The sequence below is a fragment of the Hemitrygon akajei genome, chromosome 8 (genome assembly GCF_048418815.1).
Source record: "Hemitrygon akajei chromosome 8, sHemAka1.3, whole genome shotgun sequence".
NCBI classification, from domain to species: Eukaryota; Metazoa; Chordata; class Chondrichthyes; order Myliobatiformes; family Dasyatidae; genus Hemitrygon; species Hemitrygon akajei.
The window spans coordinates 43,667,297-43,690,611 of record NC_133131.1 but is presented as its reverse complement, the minus strand read 5'-3'; the positions used below and the strand labels follow the sequence as shown (position 1 = coordinate 43,690,611).

Below are 23,315 nucleotides of genomic sequence, written 5' to 3'. Positions count from 1 at the left end.
GGTACTCTGATTTATGAAAGTCGAGGTGCCAAAACTTCTCTTTGTGACCCAATCTTTGTGACACCACTTTCAGGAATTATGAATCTGTATTCCCAGATCCATCTGTTCTACTGCATTTCTCAGTTGTCCTGCCTTGCTAATGTCCACTCATTTTCCTTCTTCAACTTTCCTGGTAAGCTTCCCAACAAAAGGCAACTAAAAAATTCATAAAGAGAGAAAAAATAACATCTGAAGGTAAGCTAGACAATAGTATACAGGAGGATACAAAAAGTTTCTTTCAGATATATAAGATGTAAAAGAATACAAAAGCAATAATGTAATGCTGAGGCTTTGTAAGGCATTGTTCAAACTGTACTTGGGGTATTCTGAGCAGTTTTGGGGCCCTTATCTAAGAAAGATGTGTTGGCGTTGGAGAGCATCCAGAGGAACATGACAAGAACGATCCCAGGAATTATAGGGTTAACATATGAGGAGTATGTCTATGAAGGTTCTCAATCATTCAGATCATTGTATATCAAGCAGTAGTAAATCAAGGCAACTGGACCTGCTGTGTTGTCTAGAAGACTCATCCAAGAGGCGTCTTCAGTTCTGATCCATGGTGGGTCATTTTCTGGCTTATAAACTTTGTGAGTTGTTTAGAGGAATAGCAATCGCATGAGGTTTGCCAACATACATGGAAGGTGTAGAATGGACAGCCTTGAACACCTTCCAAGGAATATCACCCAGTCATTGGTTTAGGTATATAGATGACAACTGGGTCAACATCAAAATCCATGAGGTGCAAGCCTTCACAGATTACATCAACTGGATGGATAATAACATTAAATTTATACGAGAAAAGGTTGAAAACAATGGACTGGACTTTTTAGACTGTGCAGTACGTATCAAAGAAAATTGACATCTAGATATTGAAGTTTACAGGAAACCAACCCACACAGATCAGTACCTACGGTTTGACTCCCATCATTAGAACATAAGTTAGGGGCTAGTAGAACACACCATCACAGCGCCGAGACTGTGCACACCAACATTACAGCTAAAGACAAGGAGCACAAGTATTTGAGAGCCTTGATAGCTTGCGGCTACCCTGACTGGGCCTTCATCAAGATAGCAACAAAAACCAGCAGGGACATCAGCCCAACAGACAGAGGAAAGGAGAAAAGCAGACAGAAGGGCATAGTCATCCCAAATGTAGCTGGAGTTTCCACAAACACCAAATCCCTGTGTTTTCAAACCTACAAACACACTCAGACAGAAACTCGTCCACCCCAAGAATCCTACACCCAGACATAAACAGAGCAATATTGTATATGCTGTCCAATGCAATGAGAACTGCACAGATCTGTATATCGGTGAAACAAAACAAACGGATGGCCCAGCATGGGAGGGCTAACACCTCAGTTCACTACTCAGCTGTATATCTACACCTAAAGGACAAGAGACACTCCTTTGTTGATAACAATGCGCAGGTTGTGAACAGGGAGGACTGGTGGTTTGAAAGAGAGGATAAAGTAGCCACCTTTGTCAAACTGGAAAACCCATCCCTGAACAGAGAGGGGTAGGATACGACAACACGTATCAGCTACTTGCAATGTAGTCCCAACATCTCTACCTCGGCACCTCCACAGCAATTCCACCTCCATTCATACAAGATCAGACTAATGATCTTCTCATTACCACTACGGCCCTTGTGCGATTGCCATATCTTTAAACAACTCACAGAGTTTACAAGCCGGAAAACTACCCACCATGGATCAGAACTGAAGAAGCTTCTCAGATGAGTGGTGAAATATCTTCTAAACAACACAGCAAGTCCAGTTGTTTGATATATGAGGAGTGTTTAATGGCTCCGGGCCTGTACTTGCTGGGGTTTAGAAGAATGAGGATAGATCTCATTGAAACCTATCGAATATTGAAAGGTCTGGATAGAGTGGATGAGGAGAGGATGTTTCCTATTGCAGGGGAGTCTAGGACCAAAAACATAGTGTCAGAATTGAGGGACATCCACTTAGAACAGAGATGAGAAAAAAAATTACTTAGCCAGATGGTGGTGAATCTGTGGAATTCTTTGCCAAAGACGGCTGTGCAGGCTATGTGATTGGGTATATTTAAGGTGGAGGTTAATAAGTTCTTGATTAATCATGGCATCAAAGGTTATGGGGAGAAGGTGGGAGAATGGGGTGGAAAAGAATAATAAATCTGCCATAATGGAATAGCACAGCAGACTCGATGGGCCAAATGGCCTAATCCAGCTCCTAAATTTTTTGGTCTTACGGTGTTAAAAATCCCTAAGATTGGTTAAACACAACGTACCAACCATAAAGCCACATTGACATTGGAGTACATTGAAGCCTTCATACTGGATGGTGATACAGCCAGTCTCCGCCATACACTTATGGAGTGTCTGGAAGTTCATATGTGATATTACCAACATTGTCCTGTCACCCTCCAGGTTTGAAAGTCTCTCCAGTTTTGGAAAGACCCATTTATTGCTTATAACCAATGCTGGTCATGTACTATACATCGCGTTGATGATGTAGACTCATTTGCCCATTGTTTGGAATCTGTCCCACAGGAACCAGAACTTCAAATATCTAAATATTTAAGTATCTTTTAGAAGATTGGTCAGTGAAGGTGTTAGCGAGAAGTGGTATGAACAAGACCCCCAATTCCATAATGAACTTGCATCTAGATGGGTATGGTTTTGGCAGCAGTCACGGCAAAGAGGATTATAATTATAAGGTCTCATTCATCTCCTTAGAGTCTCACAGCACCTCACAGCTAAATAATTACCTCTCAAGTGCATCTACTGGCAGCCAACTTACACAAAAATTAGTTTCACAAACGATTGCCACTGTGATAAGGAAATCTGGTTTAAGTGATGTTGGCTATATACTGCTGCACCTTTAGAAAATTCTTACACAATACCATCTGTTTAGTTCCATAGTTCCTTTGAAAGGTAGAGCAAATAACTGGAGTAACTCTGGTGTGTTAAAAAGCCATCAATCACCAGGACCCGTCAGATCTAGTTATTATACAACTATTTGACAATCAAAAAAATCTGTAGACGCTGGAAATCTGAAATAAGAACTGACTTGTGCAGTGCTTTTAGCATTTTATATTTTATTAGCCAAAACAGGTTAATATTATTGGCACAAAGATGATATTTTTAAAGAAACAGGCCACTTTTACAACCACCAGACAGGAATGTCTCGCTTGATTGTCTTTTCTGAATGACAGCATTGCTGTCAGCTCAGCACTCTCTCTGCACTGCTCTGAAATGTCATCTTGTGCCTCTTGCATCTCTGGTAAAATGTCAGCCCAGGCTTTATACTCAGGGGTGATAAGCGAACCCATAACCTTCCGAGTCAGACATAAATGCTGCCTGGAGTTAGATAGGATTGTAACAAGAACTTATCCCAAAGTCAAAGTAAATTTTATTATCGAAGTACATATATGTCACCATATACAACCCTACAGGCATACTCACCAAATCTATAGAATAGTAACTATAACAAGATCAATGAAAGATCAACAAGAGTGCAGAAGATAACAAACTGTGCAAATGCAAATATAAATAAATAGCAATGAATAATGAGAACATGAGATAACAAGATAAAGAGTCCTTGAAGTGAGGTCATTGGTTGTGGGAACATCTCAATGGATAACAAAATTGAGTGTAGTTATCCCCTTTTATTCAAGAGCCTGATGGTTGAGGGGGGTCGTAACTGTTCTTGAACCTGTTGGTGCAAGTCCTGAGGCTCTTGTACCTTCTAGCTGGTGGCAGAGTGAGAAATGAGTGTGGCCTGGGTAGTGGTGATCTTTGATGATGGATGCTGCTTCCCTACGACAGCGTTTCATCTAGATGGGTTGGGTGGATTTTACCCATGATGTACTGGGCTGAATCCACTATTTTTTGTAGGATTTTCCATTCAAGGAATTGGTGTTTCCATACCAGACCGTGGTGCAGCCAGTCAATACACTCTCCACTACACACCTGTAGAAGTTTTTGAAAGTTTTAGATGTCATGCCGAATCTCCTTAGACTCCCAAGGAAGTAGAAGCACTGCCGTGTTTTCTTTGTAATTGCACATATGTGCAAAATATACTATATTTATCTTATAAAAAGTAAAATCAGTACATATCTTTCTCTACATTCATTGTACCATCAATCCAGCACATTCCCTTATAATGCCTCTCCTCTTTCCTCTTTAAACAATGTTCCATTTGAGAGGCTGTTACATAGGACAGAGCAACACAGACAAAATGCTGGAAGAACTCAGCAGGCGGGCAGCATCCACAGAAATGCACACACAGAACACTTCAGGCCTGGACCCCTCCTCAGGACTGGAAAGGAAGGAGGAAGGTGCCGGAATAAAGAGGCGGGGAAGGGGAAGGGGGATGGCTGGAAGGTGATAGGTGAAGCCAGGAGGGTGGGAAAGGTAAGGGGCTGGAGAGGAAGGAATCTGATAGGGGAGGAGATTGGACAAAAGGAGAAAGGGAAGGAAGAGGGGCACCGGGGCAAATGACAGGCAGGTGAGAAGAGGGAAGAGGCCAGAGTGGGGAAGTCATAGGAGGACCTTACAGTGCAGTACTTTCCCGCAGAGACTTTGCAATGACTGCCCCCAACTTCACTGTGTCCCTCTGCACGTACTCCTGCTCCCTGGAACATCTATGTCATATTGACTTCTTCCCTAGTCTCTGCCCCATGTGGCAACACCTCACCCCCTCTGTACCCATCTGTGTTCAAGGACTTAACTGTTTTCCGCTCCTAAATGAATAGATGTACAGAAATCTCAAATAGAAACAGAAAATGCCCGAAACACTTAGCGGTGAGGGAAACGGAGTCTTAGGTCAAAGACACTTCATCGAGCTGAATGAAGCATTCACTGGTTCCCTTTCCACAGCTACTGAGTGTTTCCAGCATTTTCTGTCCCGATTTCAGGTTTCCAGAACCGGCGGCGATATTTTTCAAAGCACGGGTGCCTGTGTCAGGACATTGAGACCCGAGAGCGGGTCCTTCCCAACCTCGGAGTCTACTCAGACCAGACCCGAACTTCCACATCTCCCCTCTCCTGCCCGCGATTCCCGGGAATCTGCCGCTCCCATCTGGGAATGCGCTTGAGGACTGAGCAGCCTCTGTTCTGGGCTGAAGCGCTTCAATGATGAACACGCGAGCTATCGTTTATCATTTCGACAGTCCTGGGGCAATTTCACATGGCTTCCTCAGCCCATGTCCTACTGAATGCGGTTCGTCTGATCCCAAGATAGAGTGCCCTGTTTAAAATCTATCAACCGCCTCGATTGGGGAAGTCTCCAACTAAACTGTAAATGATTAGTGACACTAACGCCTCTTTTTTAGGGACCTGTCATTTCTTCCTGTTTTAATTCTCAAGCCGCGGCCAATCAGAGAACGCTCAGCTGCCCCCTGGCGCCGCCCAGGCCGGGATGAAAGCGGCAGGGCCGACCGACACATGGAGAGGCTCGGGCTGCCAGGGGGAGGCAGACAGTCGGAGCCCGCTGCCGCCTCGCTACCAACTTTTACTCCCAACCTATGGAAGTCAGTGACCCGACATGGCCAAGCGCAGCTCCTTGTTTCTGCGGGTCATTGAAGGGAAGAAGCTACCGGCGAAAGATCTGTGAGTATGAGGTGGCTCGTGGGTCCGGGTTCCTTCCTTCATCACAGCACAGAGGACAGTCGCCTCCGTGGACAGCAGGTTGAGGTCTGCCCCACGGTACGGTGCAGCCCCCTCTGTTCAAAAGTCTGCATGTGTACGGGAAGGGGCGTGTGATGTGGCTGGAAGAAAGCGGCAGTGAAGTTTAGGAGGCGGAATTTGAGATTTACTCCAGGTTGAATTTAACTCCAGTACATCAGTGTGCCTCGGTTTTCATCATCCTCCTATCCCCTCATCCGCGGTTCACCTCCCCTCTCCCTCCTCCCTCATCTGCCGACACCTCCCTCTCCCCACTCTCAGCCGCGGTCCTCCACTCTCCTCCATCACCCGGGGACCCCCTCCCCGTAAGTCGAGCTCGGAAGGGGATCCCGGAGCTCGGCTGTGGTTGCCGCCCGCTGCAGAGTGGCGGCTACCTCGGGTCAGACTGTAACCAGACGTTGTCGCAGCTCCGGCACAGACCCCGGCCATCTTCAAGGATTTGAACCTGCCACAGGTCGACTACCTATCCCACAGCTCTCTGCTCCCGGGACATTTCTCCCCCATCCCCGCACACCCGTCCGCTTTCACTCGCTCCTGCCATTCATAATTATCCGTTAAACTTACATTTGGATGCTGACTCTGGTTTTAAGGTCTCTCTCTCTCTTGTCTTTTCACTCTCTCCTCCCTTGTTATTTTTCTCTCTCTTCCTCATCCCTCCATCCCTGCCTTCTGTCCAGCGTCCCCCCTCAGCATCTATCCCTTCTCGCTCTCGTTGCCTTGTCGCTTTGCCACTTGAGGATGGATGGCCAAACCTATTCATCAGAGGGGAGGGAGATGCTGCTCTTTGGGAGCACAGCTAATGAAATAATTAAGTTCTGCTCAGGCTAAAGGGTGCTTATATCACCACATTGCAGTGACTAAATCATAACTCCCGTCCTCCGCGTTCACGAGTGCACGTTTTCCGCGCTAAAACCTGGAACCACTGGAGACACTGGCAGGTCCGGCCGCATCTGTAGAGAGAACCAAAGGTAACGTTTTGGGAGAGCCGGCTACAGTGCCCTGGATTTCATCTGGTTTCAGCTCTGAGTCAGTTCCCAGTCCTGTCAGAAAGTTGTTAGCCTGAAACAGTAATTCTTGTTACCCTCTCCAGAGATGCTGCCTGACCTGCTGAGCATCTCCAGCAAGTTCAGTTTTTCTTTCAGAAAACTAGCATCTGCAGGCTTTTTTCTTTTTTGCTTTATTTGTTACTATTCCCCGTGGGTCCCACTGCTGAACTGCATAAAATAATTTCTTTTCATTTACATATTTTTTGTATATAAATACCACTGGCAATGCCTACATCCGTTGTCTATTTCTCATGACTTGGTGGTGAGCTACCTCTTCGAACCAGGGCAGTTCTTTTGGTGGAGTTGCTGTTGAGGAGGGAGTTCTTGGATTTTAAACTCAACGCCAATGTTAAAGAACTGGAGATATATATTCCCTAGTAAGGAAGGTGGTAGAAGTTATGGTCTTGGAAGTAGAATATGGTCAGAATAGCCAAGGTGAGTATTTGCAATATATTGTGTTGAGGGTACATGCTGCACTATATGGGGGTGGGGGGGGGGGTTAATGAGTGTTTAAGTGATGGATGGAACACTGATGGGTGTGTGGGATGCACTGCCAGCGGCAGAGGTGGAAGCGGATACAATAGGGTCTTTTAAGAGCCTTTTAGGTAGGTACATGGAGCTTAGAAAAACAGAGGGCTATGCACTAGGGAAATTCTAGGCAGTCTCTAGAGTCAGTTACATGGTCAGCAGAACATTGTGGGCCGAAGGGCCTGTAATGTGCTGTAGATTTCTATGTTAATCAAATGGCTCCTTTGTCTGGGGGTGGTGCCAGCACAAAGCAGTCGGAGCTGCGTTAATTTAAAGAAGAAGATTCCATTACACTCCTGACTGGTGTTTCAGTTGGAAAGGCTTTGGGGTATCAGGCGGTGATGGATGTCCAGCCCCTGGCCTGCTCTTGTAGTTACGATGCTTGTGTAGGAGATGCAGTTGAGTTTCTGGTCAATGTTGATCCCCAGCAAATTGATGGTGAGGGATGTGTGTTGGGAATTACAATGAATGGCAAAGGTAAAGGGTTAGACCCTCTCTTGTTGCTGTTGCCTGCAGTTCATTTCCTGTTATCAGTCTGTACTGAATGTAGTCCAGGTTTTGTGCAATGCAGATGTGAACTGGCTCACCTGATTGCGACTAGAATTAACTCTTGTAATAGACCATAAGCCATAGGTGCAGAATTAGGTCATTGGCCCATTGAGTCTGCTCTGCCAATCAATAATGGCCGAATCTTTTTTCCCACTCCTCAGCTCCACTCCCCGGTCTTATCCCCGTAACCTTTGAATCCATTTTCAATCGCGAACCTATCAAACTCTGCCTTAAATACACTCAGCAACCTGGCGTCCACACCCGCCTGCGGCAACAAATTCCACAAGTTCACCACCCTCTGACTAAAGAAATCGCTCCACACCTTTCTTTTAAATGGATGCCCCTCTATCCTGAGGTTGTGCCTTCTTGTCCTAGAGTCCCCCCACCATGAGAAACATCCTTTCCACATCTACTCTGTTGAGCCCTTACAACATTCAAAAGGTTTCAATGAGCTCCCCCCTCATCCTTCTAATTTCCAGTGAGCAAAGACCCAGAGCCATCAAACTTTCCTCGTATGATAATTGTTTCATTCCCGGAATCATCCTTGTGAACCTCCTCTGAACCCTCTCCAATGCCAGCACATCTTTTCTTTGATGGGGAGCCCAAAACTGTTCACAATTCTCAAGGTGAGACCTCACCAGTGCCTTATAAAGTCTTAACATCAGATCCCTGCTCTTGCATTTTAGACCTCTTGAAATGAATGTTAAAATTGCATTTGCCTTCCTCATCACTGACTCAGCCCGCAAGCTAATTTTTAGGGTGCTCTGCAGAAGGACTCCCAAGTCCCTTTGCATCTCAGATTTTTGGATTTTCTCCCCATTTAGAAAATAGTCCGCACATTCATTTCTTCTACCGAAGTGCAATTTCCAACATTGTATTTAATTTGTCACTTTTTTGCCCATTCTCCTAATCTGTCTAAATCATTCTGCAGTCTTCCTGTTTCTTCAACACTACCTGCACCTCCACCAATCTTCGTATCATCTGCAAACTTGGCAACAAAGCCATCTATTCCATCATCTTAATCATTGACATACAGCATAAAAAGAAGCTGTTCCAACACCGACCCTTGCAGAACACCACTAGTCATTGGCAGCCAACTGGAAAAGAATCCTCTTATTCCCTCACACTGCCTTCTACCAATCAGCCATTAGTCTAACCATGTCAGTAGCTTTCCTGTCATACTATGGGCTCTTAACTTGATAAGCAGCCTCATGTGTGGCACCTTGTCAAAGGTCTTCTGAAAGTCCAAATCTACAACCTCCATTACATCCCTTTTATCTCTCCTACTTGTAATCTCCTCAAAGAATTCTAACAGGTAATCATCAGTAAACATCTCCACTTGTGATAGAATGAAAAGCAGCCGAAGGGGGTTGTGCCTAGGACATCACACTGAGCAACTCATGATATCAAAGTACATATATGTCACCATATACAAACCTGAGATTCATTTTCCTGTGGATCTGCAAATCTATAGAATAGCAGCTAAAACAGGATCAATGAAAGATCAACCAAAGTGCAGAAGACAACAAACTGTGCAAATGCAAATATAAATAAATAGCAATAAATAATGAGAACATGAGATAATGATATCTCATGATGAGTTCTTAAAATGAGATCTCTGGTTGTGGGAACGTCCTGATGATGAGGCAAGTGAGTGTAGTTATCCCTTCTTATTCAAGATCCTGATGGTTGAGGAGTTATAACTGTTCTTGAACTTGATGGTGCGAGTCCTGAGACTCTTGTGCCTTCTACCTGATGGCAGCAGAGAGAAGAGAGCATGGCCTGGGTGGTGAGGGGCCCCTGATGATGGATGCTGCTTTTCTGCAACAACATTTTATGTAGATATGCTCAATGTTTGTGAGGGCTTTATCCATGGGCCAAATCCACTTATTTTTGTATGATTTTCTATTCAAAGGAATGAAGCAATGATATCCTGATGTTGGAACAACTACAGCCTTTTTTCTTCATGTAAAATTTGGCTGCTTAAGCCATTGGAGTGTTTTCTCCTGGATGTCCATTGACTTCAGCTTTATCAGTGCTCTTCAATGCCATGATCAATTAAACCCTGCCTTCATGCCAAAGGCAGGCACCCACAGTTCTGGAGTTAAGCTCTTTGGTTCACGCTTGAGGAAAGGCTGCAATGCGATCTGTAGTTAACTGGTCCTAATGAAGTTTATATTTTGCAATACTGAGCAGATTATTGCCTCTTGATAGAAGTGTCACAATGCCTCTTGTCAATCAGCTCTCAATCATCACCAAAGTCATTGAAGGTGTCTTCAACAGCATTAGCAGGAGGCACTTGCTTGTGAAGTGCAAGGTCCCATTTGTTAGTTTAAATGTTCTTTTCACTCCCTCCCTCTAAACACACATCAAATAAATAGAGAATTGCTCTCCTACTACCGCAATTAATCATTTCAGCCGAGCTGTCATTCCCTCCATGCCAAAAGATAAGGCTGCAAACCTACAGAAATTCCACAAGATGAAAGTTTCCCTCTTAATTTGCACATTATTTTGAGTTGGAAACATGCCATTTCTTCATCTCGGGGTCTGAATCCTGGTGCTCCTTATCTTACTGCAATAGGTGAGGGAAACCAACTCAGTGGCTTGTCCTGGATCGTTTCAGATTTTACAAGTTGTATTAGTCATGACAGTCTATGCTTTAGAAGCAGCTGCACCTCCAGCCACCAGTTACACCCCTGGCCTCTATATGAATTGCATAGCTTTTCCTATTCACACAAACATGAGCAAATCCAGTCTGGGTAGTTATCAACTGATGTCTCGTCTTGTGGGTGATACAATTAGTCAGTTTATGCACAGGAAGGTCCGATAAGATTATCAATGTGAAATAATTTCAGCAGAGTTAGTGACCAAAAAGTGGCCGTCCTGAGCTATGTAAGGTCCTTGAAGGGAGTTGATACAGGTGCAATTATGGTTAAAACATAGAACAAAGCAGGAAGGTCATGCTAGGATTGCAATGTATCTGAAGTACTGCAGGTAATTTGGGCATGGCAGGAAAGATATGCTGGAACAAGACAGGACATGGGGAAATTCATTCCCATATTCCCAGGCTGGAGAACTCCAGCCTTGTTGAACAGTTAGCTGGGCTGTTTTTCTCCTTTGGGGAGTGTGCCTGGATGGAGGCATGGGAATTTATGTATGTTGTATGAAACTGTGATTCCCAGAAAAGTGCACTGATTTTTCTTATTTATATTTCCTGAGTAGATACACAAATAACTGGAGGGTATGTAAAGATTTAACGTAATTGTTAGAAGCATCACGTGAACAAAATGCTCAGGAACTCAGCAGGCCAGGCAGCATCTACGGAGGAAACTGAATATTCAACATTTTGGGCTGAGACCATTCATCAGGACTGGAAAAGAAGGGGGCAGAAGCTAGAATTAAATGGTGGGGGGTGGGGAGAGGAGGAGGTGGAGGAGCTCCACCTGGCAGGTGATAGGTGAGTCCGAGTGAAGGGGGAGGGTAGGTGGATGGGGGAGGGGGGATGAAAGGGAATGATGTGGGAGGATAGTAAATGATAGGTGGAAGAGGTAAAGGGCTGAAGAGGAAGGAATATTTATTTGGTGAGGGTTGTAAACCTCACTGGATCCAAAGAGAAGGAAGTGGAGAACCTGAAGTAGGTAATGGGCAGGTCACGAGGGCGAGGGAGGAGAAGGTTATTGAGGGGGGATGTGTGTGAAACAGAAGTGTGTGGTTACCGAAAATTAGGGAAATCAATGTTCATGTCATCAGGCTGGAGACTACCAAGAGGAATATGAGGTGTTGTTCCTCCAGCCTGTATCTGGCATCATTGCAGTATTAGAGGAGGCCATAGACAGACATGTTGGTATGGGAATGGGAATTGGAATTGAACTGTCCACCAAGAGAAAACACGAGGAAATCTACAGATGCTGGAAATTCAAACAACACACACAAAATGCTGGTGGAACACAGCAGGCCAGGCAGCACCTATTGGGAGAAGCGCTGTCGACGTTTTGGGCCGAGACCCTTCGTCAGGACTAACCGAAAGGAAAGATAGTAAGAGATTTGAAAGTAGTGGGGTGAGGGGGAAATGCGAAATGATAGGAGAAGACCAGAGGGGGTGGAATGAAGCTAAGAGCTGGAAAGGTGATTGGCAAAAGTGATACAGAGCTGGAGAAGGGAAAGGATCATGGGACGGGAGGCCTCAGGTGAAAGAAAGGGGGGGGGAGCACCAGAGGGAGATGGAGAATGGGCAAACAACTAAATATGTCAGAGATGGGGTAAGAAGGGGAGGAGGGGCATTAACGGAAGTTAGAGAAGTCAATGTTCGTGCCATCAGGTTGGAGGCTACCCAGCTGGTATATAAGGTGTTGTTCCTCTAACCTGAGTTTGGATTCATTTTGACAGTAGAGGAGGCATGGATAGACATATCAGAATGGGAATGGGACGTGGAATTAAAATGTGTGGCCACTGGGAGATCCTGCTTTTTCTGGAGGACCAAGCGTAGGTGTACAGCGAACCGGTCTCCCAGTCTGCGTCGGGTCTCACCAATATATAAAAGGCCACACCGGGAGCAGTATACCACACCAGCCGACTCACAGGTGAATTGTCGCCTCACCTGGAAGGACTGTCTGGGACCCTGAATGGTGGTGAGGAAGGAAGTGTAAGGGCAGGTGTAGCACTTGTTCCATTTACAACGATAAGTGCCAGGAGGGAGATCGGTGGGAAGGGATGGGGGGACGAGTGAACAAGGGAGTCGTGTAGGGAGCGATCCCTGCGGAAAGCAGAAAGGGGGGGGAGGGAAAAATGTGCTTGGTAGTGGGATCCCGTTGGAGGTGGCGTAAGTTACGGAGAATTATACGTTGGACCTGGAGGCTGGTGGGGTGGTAGGTAAGGACAAGGGGAACCCTATCCCGAGTGGGGTGGTGGGTGGATGGGGTGAGGGCAGATGTGCGGGAAATGGGAGAGATGCGTTTGAGAGCAGAGTTGATGGTGGACGAAGGGAACCTCCTTTGTTTAAAAAAGGAAGACATCTCCTTCGTCCTGGAATGAAAAGCCTCATCCTGAGAGCAGATGCGGCGGAGACGGAGGAATTGTGAGAAGGGGATAGCCTTTTTGCAAGAGAAAGGGTGGGAAGAGGAATAGTCCAGGTAGCTGTGAGAGTCTGTAGGCTTATAGTAGATATCAGTAGATAGGCCATCTCCAGAGATGGAGACAGAAAGATCAAGAAAGGGGAGGGAGGTGTTGGAAATGGACCAGGTAAATTTGAGGGCAGGGTGAAAGTTGGGGGCAAAGTTAATGAAGTCGACAAGCTCAGCATGTGTGCAGGAGGCAGCGCCAATGCAGTCGTCGATGTAGCGAAGGAAAAGAGGGGGACGGATACCGGTATAGACTTGGAACGTGGACTGTTCCACAAAGCCAACAAAAAGGCAGGTATAACTGGGACCCATACGGGTGTCCACCAAGAGATCCTGGTTGTGACAGACAGAAGGAAGCTGCTTGACAAAGTAGTTCCCCTATTTGCCCTGGGTCTCCCTGATGTAAAAGAGGCTGCACCAGGAGCACTGGAAGTGTCAGCTCAACTGAATGGTGGTGAGGAAGGAGGTGTAGGGGGCAAGTTTAGCACTTAGTATGGTTTGCAGGGATAAGTGCCAGGAGATCAATGGGGAGGGATGAGTGGACAAGGAAGTCACACAAGCAATTTCTGTGGAATGTGAAGTGGGAGGGAGGAGGGGTGAGGGAAGGATGTGCCTGTTGGCGATGATGGAAGTTGTGGAGAGTGATGTGTTGGGTGCGGAGGTTCATGGGGTGGTAGGTAAGGACTAAGGGAACCCTATCCCTTTTATAAAGTTTAAGGTGCTGGAAGGTCTTTTTCCACCTTTGGGTGTAGGGGTTTGGAGTTTTGCCTCTAGAAAGAGTAGCTGAAGTCGAAACATTTGTTACATTGAAGGAAAATTAGCATTTGATGTACCCTAACTGACAAAGTTATGGATTGAGAGCTGAGGTGTGGGTGGAGGCTCAACGTCTCTTTGTCAGGCATAGACGCAATTTGACCAAATGGCCCTTTTCTGCACATTTTTGTAATTCCACTGAGAATTCAATGTCAGTACAAATACTGGGACAAGTTAGAACGTGGAGCGGCAGGTGATGCTGCTTACTCCCAGCTTCACTGACATGGGTTCAATCCTTGCCTTGGGTATTGTATTTGCACTGGGTTGTGGACTGTCGTTTGATGGACTCTGGATCAATGGCTCTTTGGTACTTGGGCTGCTGCTCGCACGGTGGGGTGGGGAGGAGGGGGTCAGTGCTCCTGCTGCCACAGGTGGGGTGGAGGGGGGGGGTTGACGTTTTTGCTGCTGCTTGTGCAAAGGGAGGGGGGCTTCAGGGCTTTGATGTTTCTATTGTTCTGTGGGGATTCTTTGTTTTGTGGATGCCTGTGAAGAGGACAAATTTCAGGTTGTGTACTGGATACATACTCTGATATTAAATGAACTTTGAACTTTGCCCTGTGATCATATTATGGGTGTTCTCTCAGATTCTAAAGTAGTTGTTAGTTTAATTGGCTTCTGTAACCCTAGTGTACTACCATGGGGTGTTAAGGATCATGGATGATAGAGTAGATTGCAGAGATATAAATGGGGAATGAGATTGCTCTGAGAGTCACCATGGGTTCAATGGTCTTCTTTCCCATAAGGAGATTGAAATGCGATTAATATAAAGGGGTAGTTGATAGCTGGCTTGGACAGTGGATCGAAGGGCATGTTTCTGTGCTATATGATTGTATAATTATTTTTTTTTAAAGTCTTTGCCATCAATAGAATACACACAAAATGCTGGAGGAACTCGGTAGACCAGGCAGCATCTTTGGAAAAAAGTAGAAGTCAACATTTCAAGCCGAGACCCTTGTTCAGGTCTGGAAGAAAGAGATGAGAAGTCAGAGTAAGGTAGGGGGGGGGGGAGCAGAGGAAGAAGTACAAGGTGGTAGGTGATAGGTGAAACTTGGGGAAATGAAGGGCTGGGAAGTGGATTGGTGAAAGAGATGAAGGGCTGGAGAAGGGAGAATCTGATAGGAGAGGGCAGAAGGCTGTGGAAGAAAAGGAAGGGGGAGGAGCACCAGAGGGAGGTAAGGAGATGGAGTGAGAGAGTGAAATTAAAACTTTTCCTTGTTATTGGAACATTGGGCTTAGTCAGCTGAAAACTCTTCTGATCATAACCCTTTTGTACTGAGGTAGATGAGGAATAGAAGGTCTCTGGAAGCTGAAAAGAATGACACATTCATCTCTGGTGGCTGCAGCTGTTGGAGTACAAGAGCCACATTTGGGATGTAATCCCTGGATGTTTTGGACGTGACGAAGAAGGACGTGGAGACACTGGAGATTTTCTAGAGTTTAGTAATGATTGAGGGATTCTCTGCTATTTTTATTGAAATTTTCTGCTTACACCTTGCGGGAGCTTGCGCCGTCCGTGCTTGAGAAAAGGGGACATATGAGGTTGTTGTGTCTAACAAAGTTATTGCACATTAAAGGGGGAAAATGTCCCGGCTTCTCTCCCTCTTGAACTGCGTGTTCAGTCCATAATATTTCACAAGGATGATATATAAAAGCCATGAAGAGAAGCAGTTACATTGTAAAGTAGGTAGTGGATGGATTTTGTAAGTCAGCATTTCCTGTAAGCGATGTGCCCAGAGACTTGTACTTCTGCTAGCTGTGGTTTACTCTTTCCACAAGCCACTAGTTGTATGTAGTAGCTGATATTTTCATTTGTGATCACGTACAAAAGAGACTTGTAAGTTATTTTTCCTACTTTTAGTTCACTTTTTGTTCAATTCGTGGGATGGAATGTCATCAATAATTGCCAATTTGTAACTGTCCTTGAGAGAACAGTAATAAACTGCATTCTTAAACTGCTGTTGCTCATGTGGTAAACGTACAGAAATATGGTAATGTTCAGAAGGAGTTTCATGATTTAATCTCAGCAGGGTTGAAGTAACAGGAACACATTCTAAAACCCTGGAGAGGAATGTGGTTAATTACATTCCCATAACTTGCTGACATTGCCCTTGTGGTTCAAGTTGCAGTACATTTTGAAGGTGGTACATCACAAATTTAGAGCATGCTGTTGGCGGAGAGAATGGATATTGTTAGATGGGCTGAGGTTGTTTCTCTAGTGTTGCTAGAACTGCACTTGCCCAAGTGAAAAGTATTTCCTCTGCCAGTGAAGTAGGATGTTAACTGTTTCTCTTTCCACAGATGTTATCTGAGCTGCTGAGTGTTTCCAGCAGTATCTGTTCTGTCTTTCAGGAAGCCAACATCTTTTTTTTAATTTTCCCCAAGTTTTTTTCCCTTTCTGAAAGTTCCACTTGTCGCAGACTAGCATGGCACGGACTTTCTGTGATGTGCCTCGTACCCATTCGTTCAAGCATTGTCTAGATACTGATGTATTCTGGTACAGACTTCTTCCGTATCTGAGGGGATAAGTAAAACACACGCTGCTGAAGGAACTCTGTGTGTCCAGCAGCATCTGTGGAGCCAAAGGTATTGTTGATGTTTGAATTGTATCCCTGCATCAGCAGTGAGTGCATGGAATGAAGACAGCTGGTGTAGGGAGCTAAGTGGGAGGGGTAAGACAGGGGCTGCTAGGTGATAGGTGGAACCGGGTGTCTGAGGGATGATGGACAGATGGAGCTATATGGGGGAAGGGGGAATTAAGAGACAGATGATGGTGGTGATGGGTGGAAACAGATAAGTGGGGGAGAACAATGGGCAGAAGGAGGGTAATAGAGAGGGGAGGGCAGAGCCATAGGGTGGATGGTGATAGGTAGAACGAGATGAGGGAACAGAGGGGGAATGGGCTACCTGAATGTGGAAAATTTAATGTTTATGCCATTGAGTTGTAGGGTATCAGGGCAGAATAGGAGGTGTTGTCTTTCTAGTTAGTGTTTGGCCTCACCATGGTAGCGGAGAAGGCTCAAGGCAGGAGGCGGTGAGGGAGTGAGAAAGGGAGTTGAAATAACATGCAACCTGAAGCTTAAAATGGTCATTGTGGATTTCTGCAAAACCGCCCAGTCTACACTTGGTGTCACCGACATACAGGAGGAATTCAATGGTACGAACATTGAATTTTCCTGTTTTAAATCACCCATTCCCCCTCTCTCCCTTTCCCACTCTACTGATGCACCCCAGTTTTCTCTCTCTTTGGTCACCTCTCCCATTTCCATCTGCCCATCACCCATTGCTTCCCGGTCCTGGTTCTACATGCGCATCAGCTAGAGTCCTTTATCACCTTTCAACCTCTGGTGCTATATTCTGACCCCCTCCCTCCACCTGGCTTCATCCACTCACAGTTGCTTACTTATCTGTCACTACCTATCAGCTCTGGCTCACCCCTCTTCGTACTGATTTACACTGGCAATCTTCCCTCCAAACTCTCAGGTCTTGTGTAAGGTCATGACGAAAATGTCCACTACCCCTTTGACCCCCGCCGATGCAACTTGGCCCACTGAGTTACTCCAGCCATTTGGTTAACTTTTTTTTGCTCCAGATTCCAGGATCTGCAAGCTTTTCATCCCCCAATTTTCACCATCTCCAAAGAGATCCTACCACTGAGCATATCTTTGCTTCCCCCCCCCCACCCCTTCCACAGGGAATGCTCCCTCCATGATTCTTTTGTCCATTCGTTCCCCCCCCCCCCCCCATTAATCTCCCTCCTGGCGCTTATCCCTGCAAATGGCTTAAGTGCTACACCTGCCCATTCACCTCTTCCCTGACCTCCAGTCAGGGCCCCAAACAGTCTTCCCAGGTGAGGCAACACTTCACCTGCGAATCTGCTCTGAATTGTGTCCAGTGCTCCTGATGCACCCTCCTCTACACTGGTGAAAACTGTCGTAAATTGGGGGACAGCTTCATCGAGCACCTCTGCTTCATCTGCCAAAAGTGGAACTTCCCAGTGGCCAAATATTTTAATTCTGATTCTTATTCCCATTCCAACATGCTGATCCATGGCTCCTCTTGTGCCAAGATTAGGCCACCCTGAGGGTGCAGGAGCAATATCTTATATACTGTCTGGGTAGCCTCCAATCTGATGGCATTAATATTGATTTCTCCTTCCGGTTTAAAAAAACATTCCCTCCCCTTCCCTCTCCTTCCATTCCCCACTCTGGCCTTCCACCTCTTCTGACCTGCCTATCACTTTGCCCTGCGTCCCCTCCTCCTTCCCTTTCTCCTATGGTCCACACTCCTCTCCTATCAGACTCCATCTTTTCCAGCCCTTGACCTTTCCCACCCATCTGGCTTCTCATATCACCTCCTAGCTAGCCTCCTTCTCCTCCTCCAACCTTTTCATTCTGGAGTCCTTCCTCTTCCTTTCCAGTCCTGAAGAAGCGTCTCAGCCCAAAATGTCAACTATTTATTCATTTCCATAGATGCTGCCTGACCTGCTGGGTTCCTCCAGCATTTTATGTGTGTTTGTTCTGTCTCAATGTTTGAGGGACCAACTTTCTGCCCTCTACACTGCCTATTGTCTTGTCTATTATTTATTGTAATGTCTGCACTGTTTTGTGCACTTCTGGGTAGGTCTGTAGTCTAGTGTAGTTTTTTTTCCTGTGTTGTTTTCACATAGTTCAGTGTAGTTTTTGTATTGTTTCATGTAGCACCATGGTCCTGAAAAATGTTGTCTAGTTTTTACTGTGTACTGTACCAGCAGTTATGGTCAAAATGGCAATAAGAAGTGACGACTTGACTTGAAACGAACATTGTGCAGTCATTTTGGAACATCTTGACTTCTGACCCTATGTTGGACAGAATGACATTGACGAAGCAGCTGAACATCCCTTGAGTGGATGACTTTCCCATTAACACTTCGATGTTGTGGAACCTCATTGTGTCTATCTTACTTGCTTTGCTACCTACAATATAACAATGTCTACACCATGAAAAGTGATCTGTAAAAGCAAGCTTTTTTTCTGGTTTGGAATATATTTTATAAGAGCAGGAGTATCCTATCCATCATTAAATGTGATCATGGCTGACCCACATTGGCCTCAACACCTCTTCTGTGCCAGTTCCCCGTGGCATTCAGTTCCTCGATCTTGCAGATACTTATCCATCACCTTGTACTTTCCTGCTGACTTAGCCTCCACCACCTTTCAGTCTAGAGAATTCCAGAGATTCGCCATCCTCTGAGAGACAAAATTTCTATAGACCTCAGTTTTAAACAAATGGCCCCTTTTGTTGTAACTGTGTCTCCTTGCTTGTGACTTTCCCACTGGTAGAAAACATCTCAACATCTATCCTGTTAAGCCCCTTTAGAATTTTGATTGTTTTAAATAAATCATTGCTTGTCCTACTAAACTCCAAGGTAAACAAACCCAAACTATCTAATCTCTCTTGATAGCACAACCCACTCATCCCAGGAATAAGCCTGGCGGATTTCCTTCGGCCTGCTTCTAGTACATTGATCTCCTTTTGTTTCATGTTTATTTTGTGGCGTTGGTAACCATGCGTTGATTCAAACATATGGTGACCTCACCTGAGAGAGAGAACATTTCTGACATCTGTTTCCCTTGAGAACAGCAGTGAGGTGTTCTAGGCCCTGAGTTTGTGAACTTTGACCTGAGAAGCAAGAACTCGGCCGATTTGTACCGTGCACAACTGGGAATTGTAGCTTGGAGACTGTTCATTAAAATTTAAAATTGAAACAAAGTGATTTAGTCCATGTCAAATGTTATGGGGAGGCACCACTTTCGCCTGAAACTGCTGAGACCGACTGTGTCCCTGACAATCTTGACTTTGAATTATAATTGATGAGAAAATGAATATCCACAGCAGAAAACACGGTGAGAGATAGCTGATGTTCAGTTATGTGCCCAATTACTTTTCTGTGTGGCATTAGACTTTATCTGCATAAAGCCAGAATTACATCAAGGGTACCTCTCAGTAATAACATTAGTAACCAAGGCAACAGCTCCTGTGCTACATCTAGAGGCTTCTGAGTTTTCTTCCCACCTAATAACCTCAGTACAATCTTGACACTTGATTGACCATCTGAACAGATGGCTCATGTTGCACTAGAAAGCTGTACTCTTAAGTAAATCACTGTTATTTGGACCTCAGTGAAGTAGGATTACCCTATACATTTACGTGTGTTAGGAATTTGCTGTGGTAAGTTGGTCAGGGCACAGCATGCCACAAAAAACAACAACATTCAACATTATAAAGGATCAAGAATTATGTATATGCAAATAAAGTTAGAGGTTAAAGTACGGATGTGGAATAAAATGTGCATAAATATCAGCATGTATTTACAATGTAAACAGCATTATAAAAAGTGGTTTAGAGTGTTTACAGAGCAGTGTAGTGACAGGGGTAATAGATAGAGAGGTGTGGCAGGGGGGCTAAGTAGAGTGGTTAATCAGATTAACTGGCTGGGCAGGGAAAAGGAAATTTTAATGAAGTTAAAGTTTTAATAGCCCTAATGCACTTTCCAGAAAGGAGGCCTTAGGAAAATGCAATTTGCGGGGAGGGTAGTGCTCACAATGATTGTCCCTGCCTGCTTCTTTGTCCTAAATGCGTGCAATGCAACAGAGATGGTAGACTGCAGTCAATGACCTTTTTTGGCTGACCTAACAGTTCACTGTAGTGTTTGTACATCATGAGAGGATGCTGCACCAAACCAGTCAGCAATGGCCAGTGTGAGGGTGCTCTCTATAATGGCAGTGTAGAATTACACCAGTATGTTCTGGGGAAGATGGAGTTTTCCCACTGCTGCCAAAAGTTTTATCCTCTGCGGAGCCTTTTCATTAATGAAGGAGATATGATTCTCCCACGGGATCCTGTGAAATAATGATGTCCAGGAACCTGAATGTTAAAACAGCGATGTTTCAGATTCTCCATTTGTATGATTACTTCACTCTTGTCTTAAAATAGCACCTTTCAAACATAGTTGTAGAAAGTAGGGTTATTATCAGCAGGGTTTGCTAGAGTGTAAACACACTGCCTTGTTGCTTGTGCTCCCTAATTAACAAAGCTGAACTTCACAAAGTAGTTGATTCAAGGAGGAGAACACAAGGACAATCTGGGAAAGTCAGTACCTTTCCTTTCATCTCTTGTAGACTGCAATCTATTTTACATTAACCTGCTTCAGCTGCCTTTTTCGACCATCTTTGTCCTCTATTTTCTTCCTTGACCAAATTCCTTCTCAAAGCCCAGCATTTCAACAAACTTCTGATTTATGCTACTCATGTGTCAATTTCTTTTTCCCATCCCTGTCTAAATTGCTGTGACATTTTCAGAGAATCACAGAAGTAGACAATTCAGAACAAAATCATTTGATCCTTGAGTCTATTTTGTTTGTCCATCTGGTTATTCTCACTGTTTGACTCGGTCCCCTTTACATGCCTGTGTCATTAAAATTATTATGTTTTTTAAGAAGTTAGAAAGCTTATGACACAAACATGAGAAAACCTGCAGATGTTGGGGAGCCAAGCAACACACACAAAATGCTGAAGGAACTCACCTGGCCAGGCAGCATCTATGGAAAAGAGTAAACGGTCAACGTTTGGACCGAGACCCTTCAACAGGACAGGAAAATAAAAGAAGTAAGAGTAAGAAGGTGGGGGGAAGGGAGGAAGAAGTACAAGGTGATAGTTGAAACCGGTAGAGGGGGAGGGGTGAAGTTATTAGCTGGGAAGCGTATGACTGTCCAGTGCTTCCTCACCAATAAGTCATCACATTTCCAGAAGTGGTCAATAAACTGTTTTTGTACATTCAATACATTGCTTTATTGTACTCAATGTAAATGACTACTTTAAGCACAGAAGAAGCGCATTGATTGTTGCTATAGAACTGATGACCTGTGGATTTTGAGCTTAGCAAATGAAATTTATTGCTGCAGTGATAACATAAATCCTTGTCTAGGAACAATTGTGGGGCACGGTGTTGGGGCTGTACTGCTGTGGCTCGGTCTTCAATCTTGTGTATTTAGTACATCTCTCTGTCTCTGTGCACTTGCACATTAGGGTTGAGGATATTCATCATCCTCGAGATGACAGGCATTGAACAAAACACCAGTAAATCACAATTAATCTTAGAAAAAAGACTGTCATAGCCAAGGTCTATTAATAATTACTTACTGTTGCATGACAAGTTTACAAGTGGACCTGCAGCCAGTCTAACAACTTCAATCTAAAAAGTTTTGTAAAAAAGCACTTGCGCTCTGCTTTTTTATGTCAGGTAGCTGTGTTGCCTGTGGGAAAGACAGTCTAACTTAAGCATAGTTTTTCCTCTAGCAGTGCCAGAAATAGTTTACATTGTACACCTGTGACCTTTCTTCATTATATAAACATTTGATTCCTTCAGGCAATGTAACTGTGGTAGTTACTAACTGTTAACTGAATTAAATTTTACTGAATCAATTTGTACAATTAAATGCTTTTAACTATGCAAGACCTCTGTATGATCTTCAGTACCTATTATTGCAATGATGGATCTAGAAAATGATTGAGGCTCAAAATCATGTGGCAAAGGTTTTAGTTAAAGGATGAATTTTATTATTTGTTTTAAGATATCTGACCTAGGTTGGTAATTGGATGATTGGGCTCTCACACTAGATATTATGGCCCCATTTGACTGTTGACTTCTCTTTGCTTGGCTTTGGGGGCTTTTCTGCTCTGAGAAAGTGACTTCCATTGATATGGTGCCTTTCAGTATATTCCAAAAGATATCATAATTTCTTCACTGGCTGCCAGGTCTGTCATGATTTCAATATAGAACAACAAGAGACTTTTTTTTTGCACAGCAAGACCCAGAAACAAGAAGTAGACAACACTCAATAATCTTTTATGGTAATGTCCGATGATAACTGTGGGTCAGGACACTGGTGGTAGCTCACTGATTCTTTAAAATATCACCTTGGGATCATCTACCTCAAAGAGCAACAGGATCGACCATCTCATCTGAAAGGTGGGATACAGTTCTCCCCCATGCTTGATTGGGGCATCAGCCCAGGTTCTTGTGTTGTTGTTGGCATATGGTAACAGTGTGCTGTCTTCTCAATGAAGTTGTGGCCATTTTCAGACTTGAAGAGTGGATGCTCGTTTGACATATTTGACCCTATTTCTCCCTGCCAACTGCCTCTTGCATTTCTCTAGCTTCATAGCGAGTGAGAATACAATCACTTTATTGAATGGTGGAACAGGCCGGAGATGCCAATTTGTCTTCCCTTGCGCTTAATTTGTGTATTATCACTGTGTGAATTTAACATCAAGATTTCTTAAAATGTTTGAGGTTTTGTATGAATGCTCTTGATCTTTTTGAAATCAGTTATTAATGTGAACACCTAATTTACTGGGAGGTGTCATATTAACCAGCTAAGTTCCCTGAACATGAGGGAGGAATTGCTCATTTCTCTTCTCTCTCTGTTTTCAGAACGGGAAGCAGTGATCCTTACTGCATTGTGAGAATTGACAATGAGACAATAATCAGGTAAGGAAATTACTTTTGATT

At 44.5% G+C, this 23,315-nt stretch overlaps 1 protein-coding gene across 1 annotated transcript in view; it reads left to right on the top strand.

The window, feature by feature from the left end:
• The first annotated feature begins 5,397 nt into the window (after positions 1 to 5,397).
• rasa4 (RAS p21 protein activator 4) overlaps positions 5,398 to 23,315 on the top strand; it is a 264,778-nt gene continuing 246,860 nt past the window's right edge. Inside the window, exons 1-2 of the mRNA XM_073053736.1 lie at positions 5,398 to 5,638; positions 23,238 to 23,294. Coding sequence (XP_072909837.1) covers positions 5,574 to 5,638; positions 23,238 to 23,294 — 122 coding nt within the window. The 5' untranslated portion in view covers positions 5,398 to 5,573. The remainder of the gene's footprint in view (positions 5,639 to 23,237; positions 23,295 to 23,315) is intronic.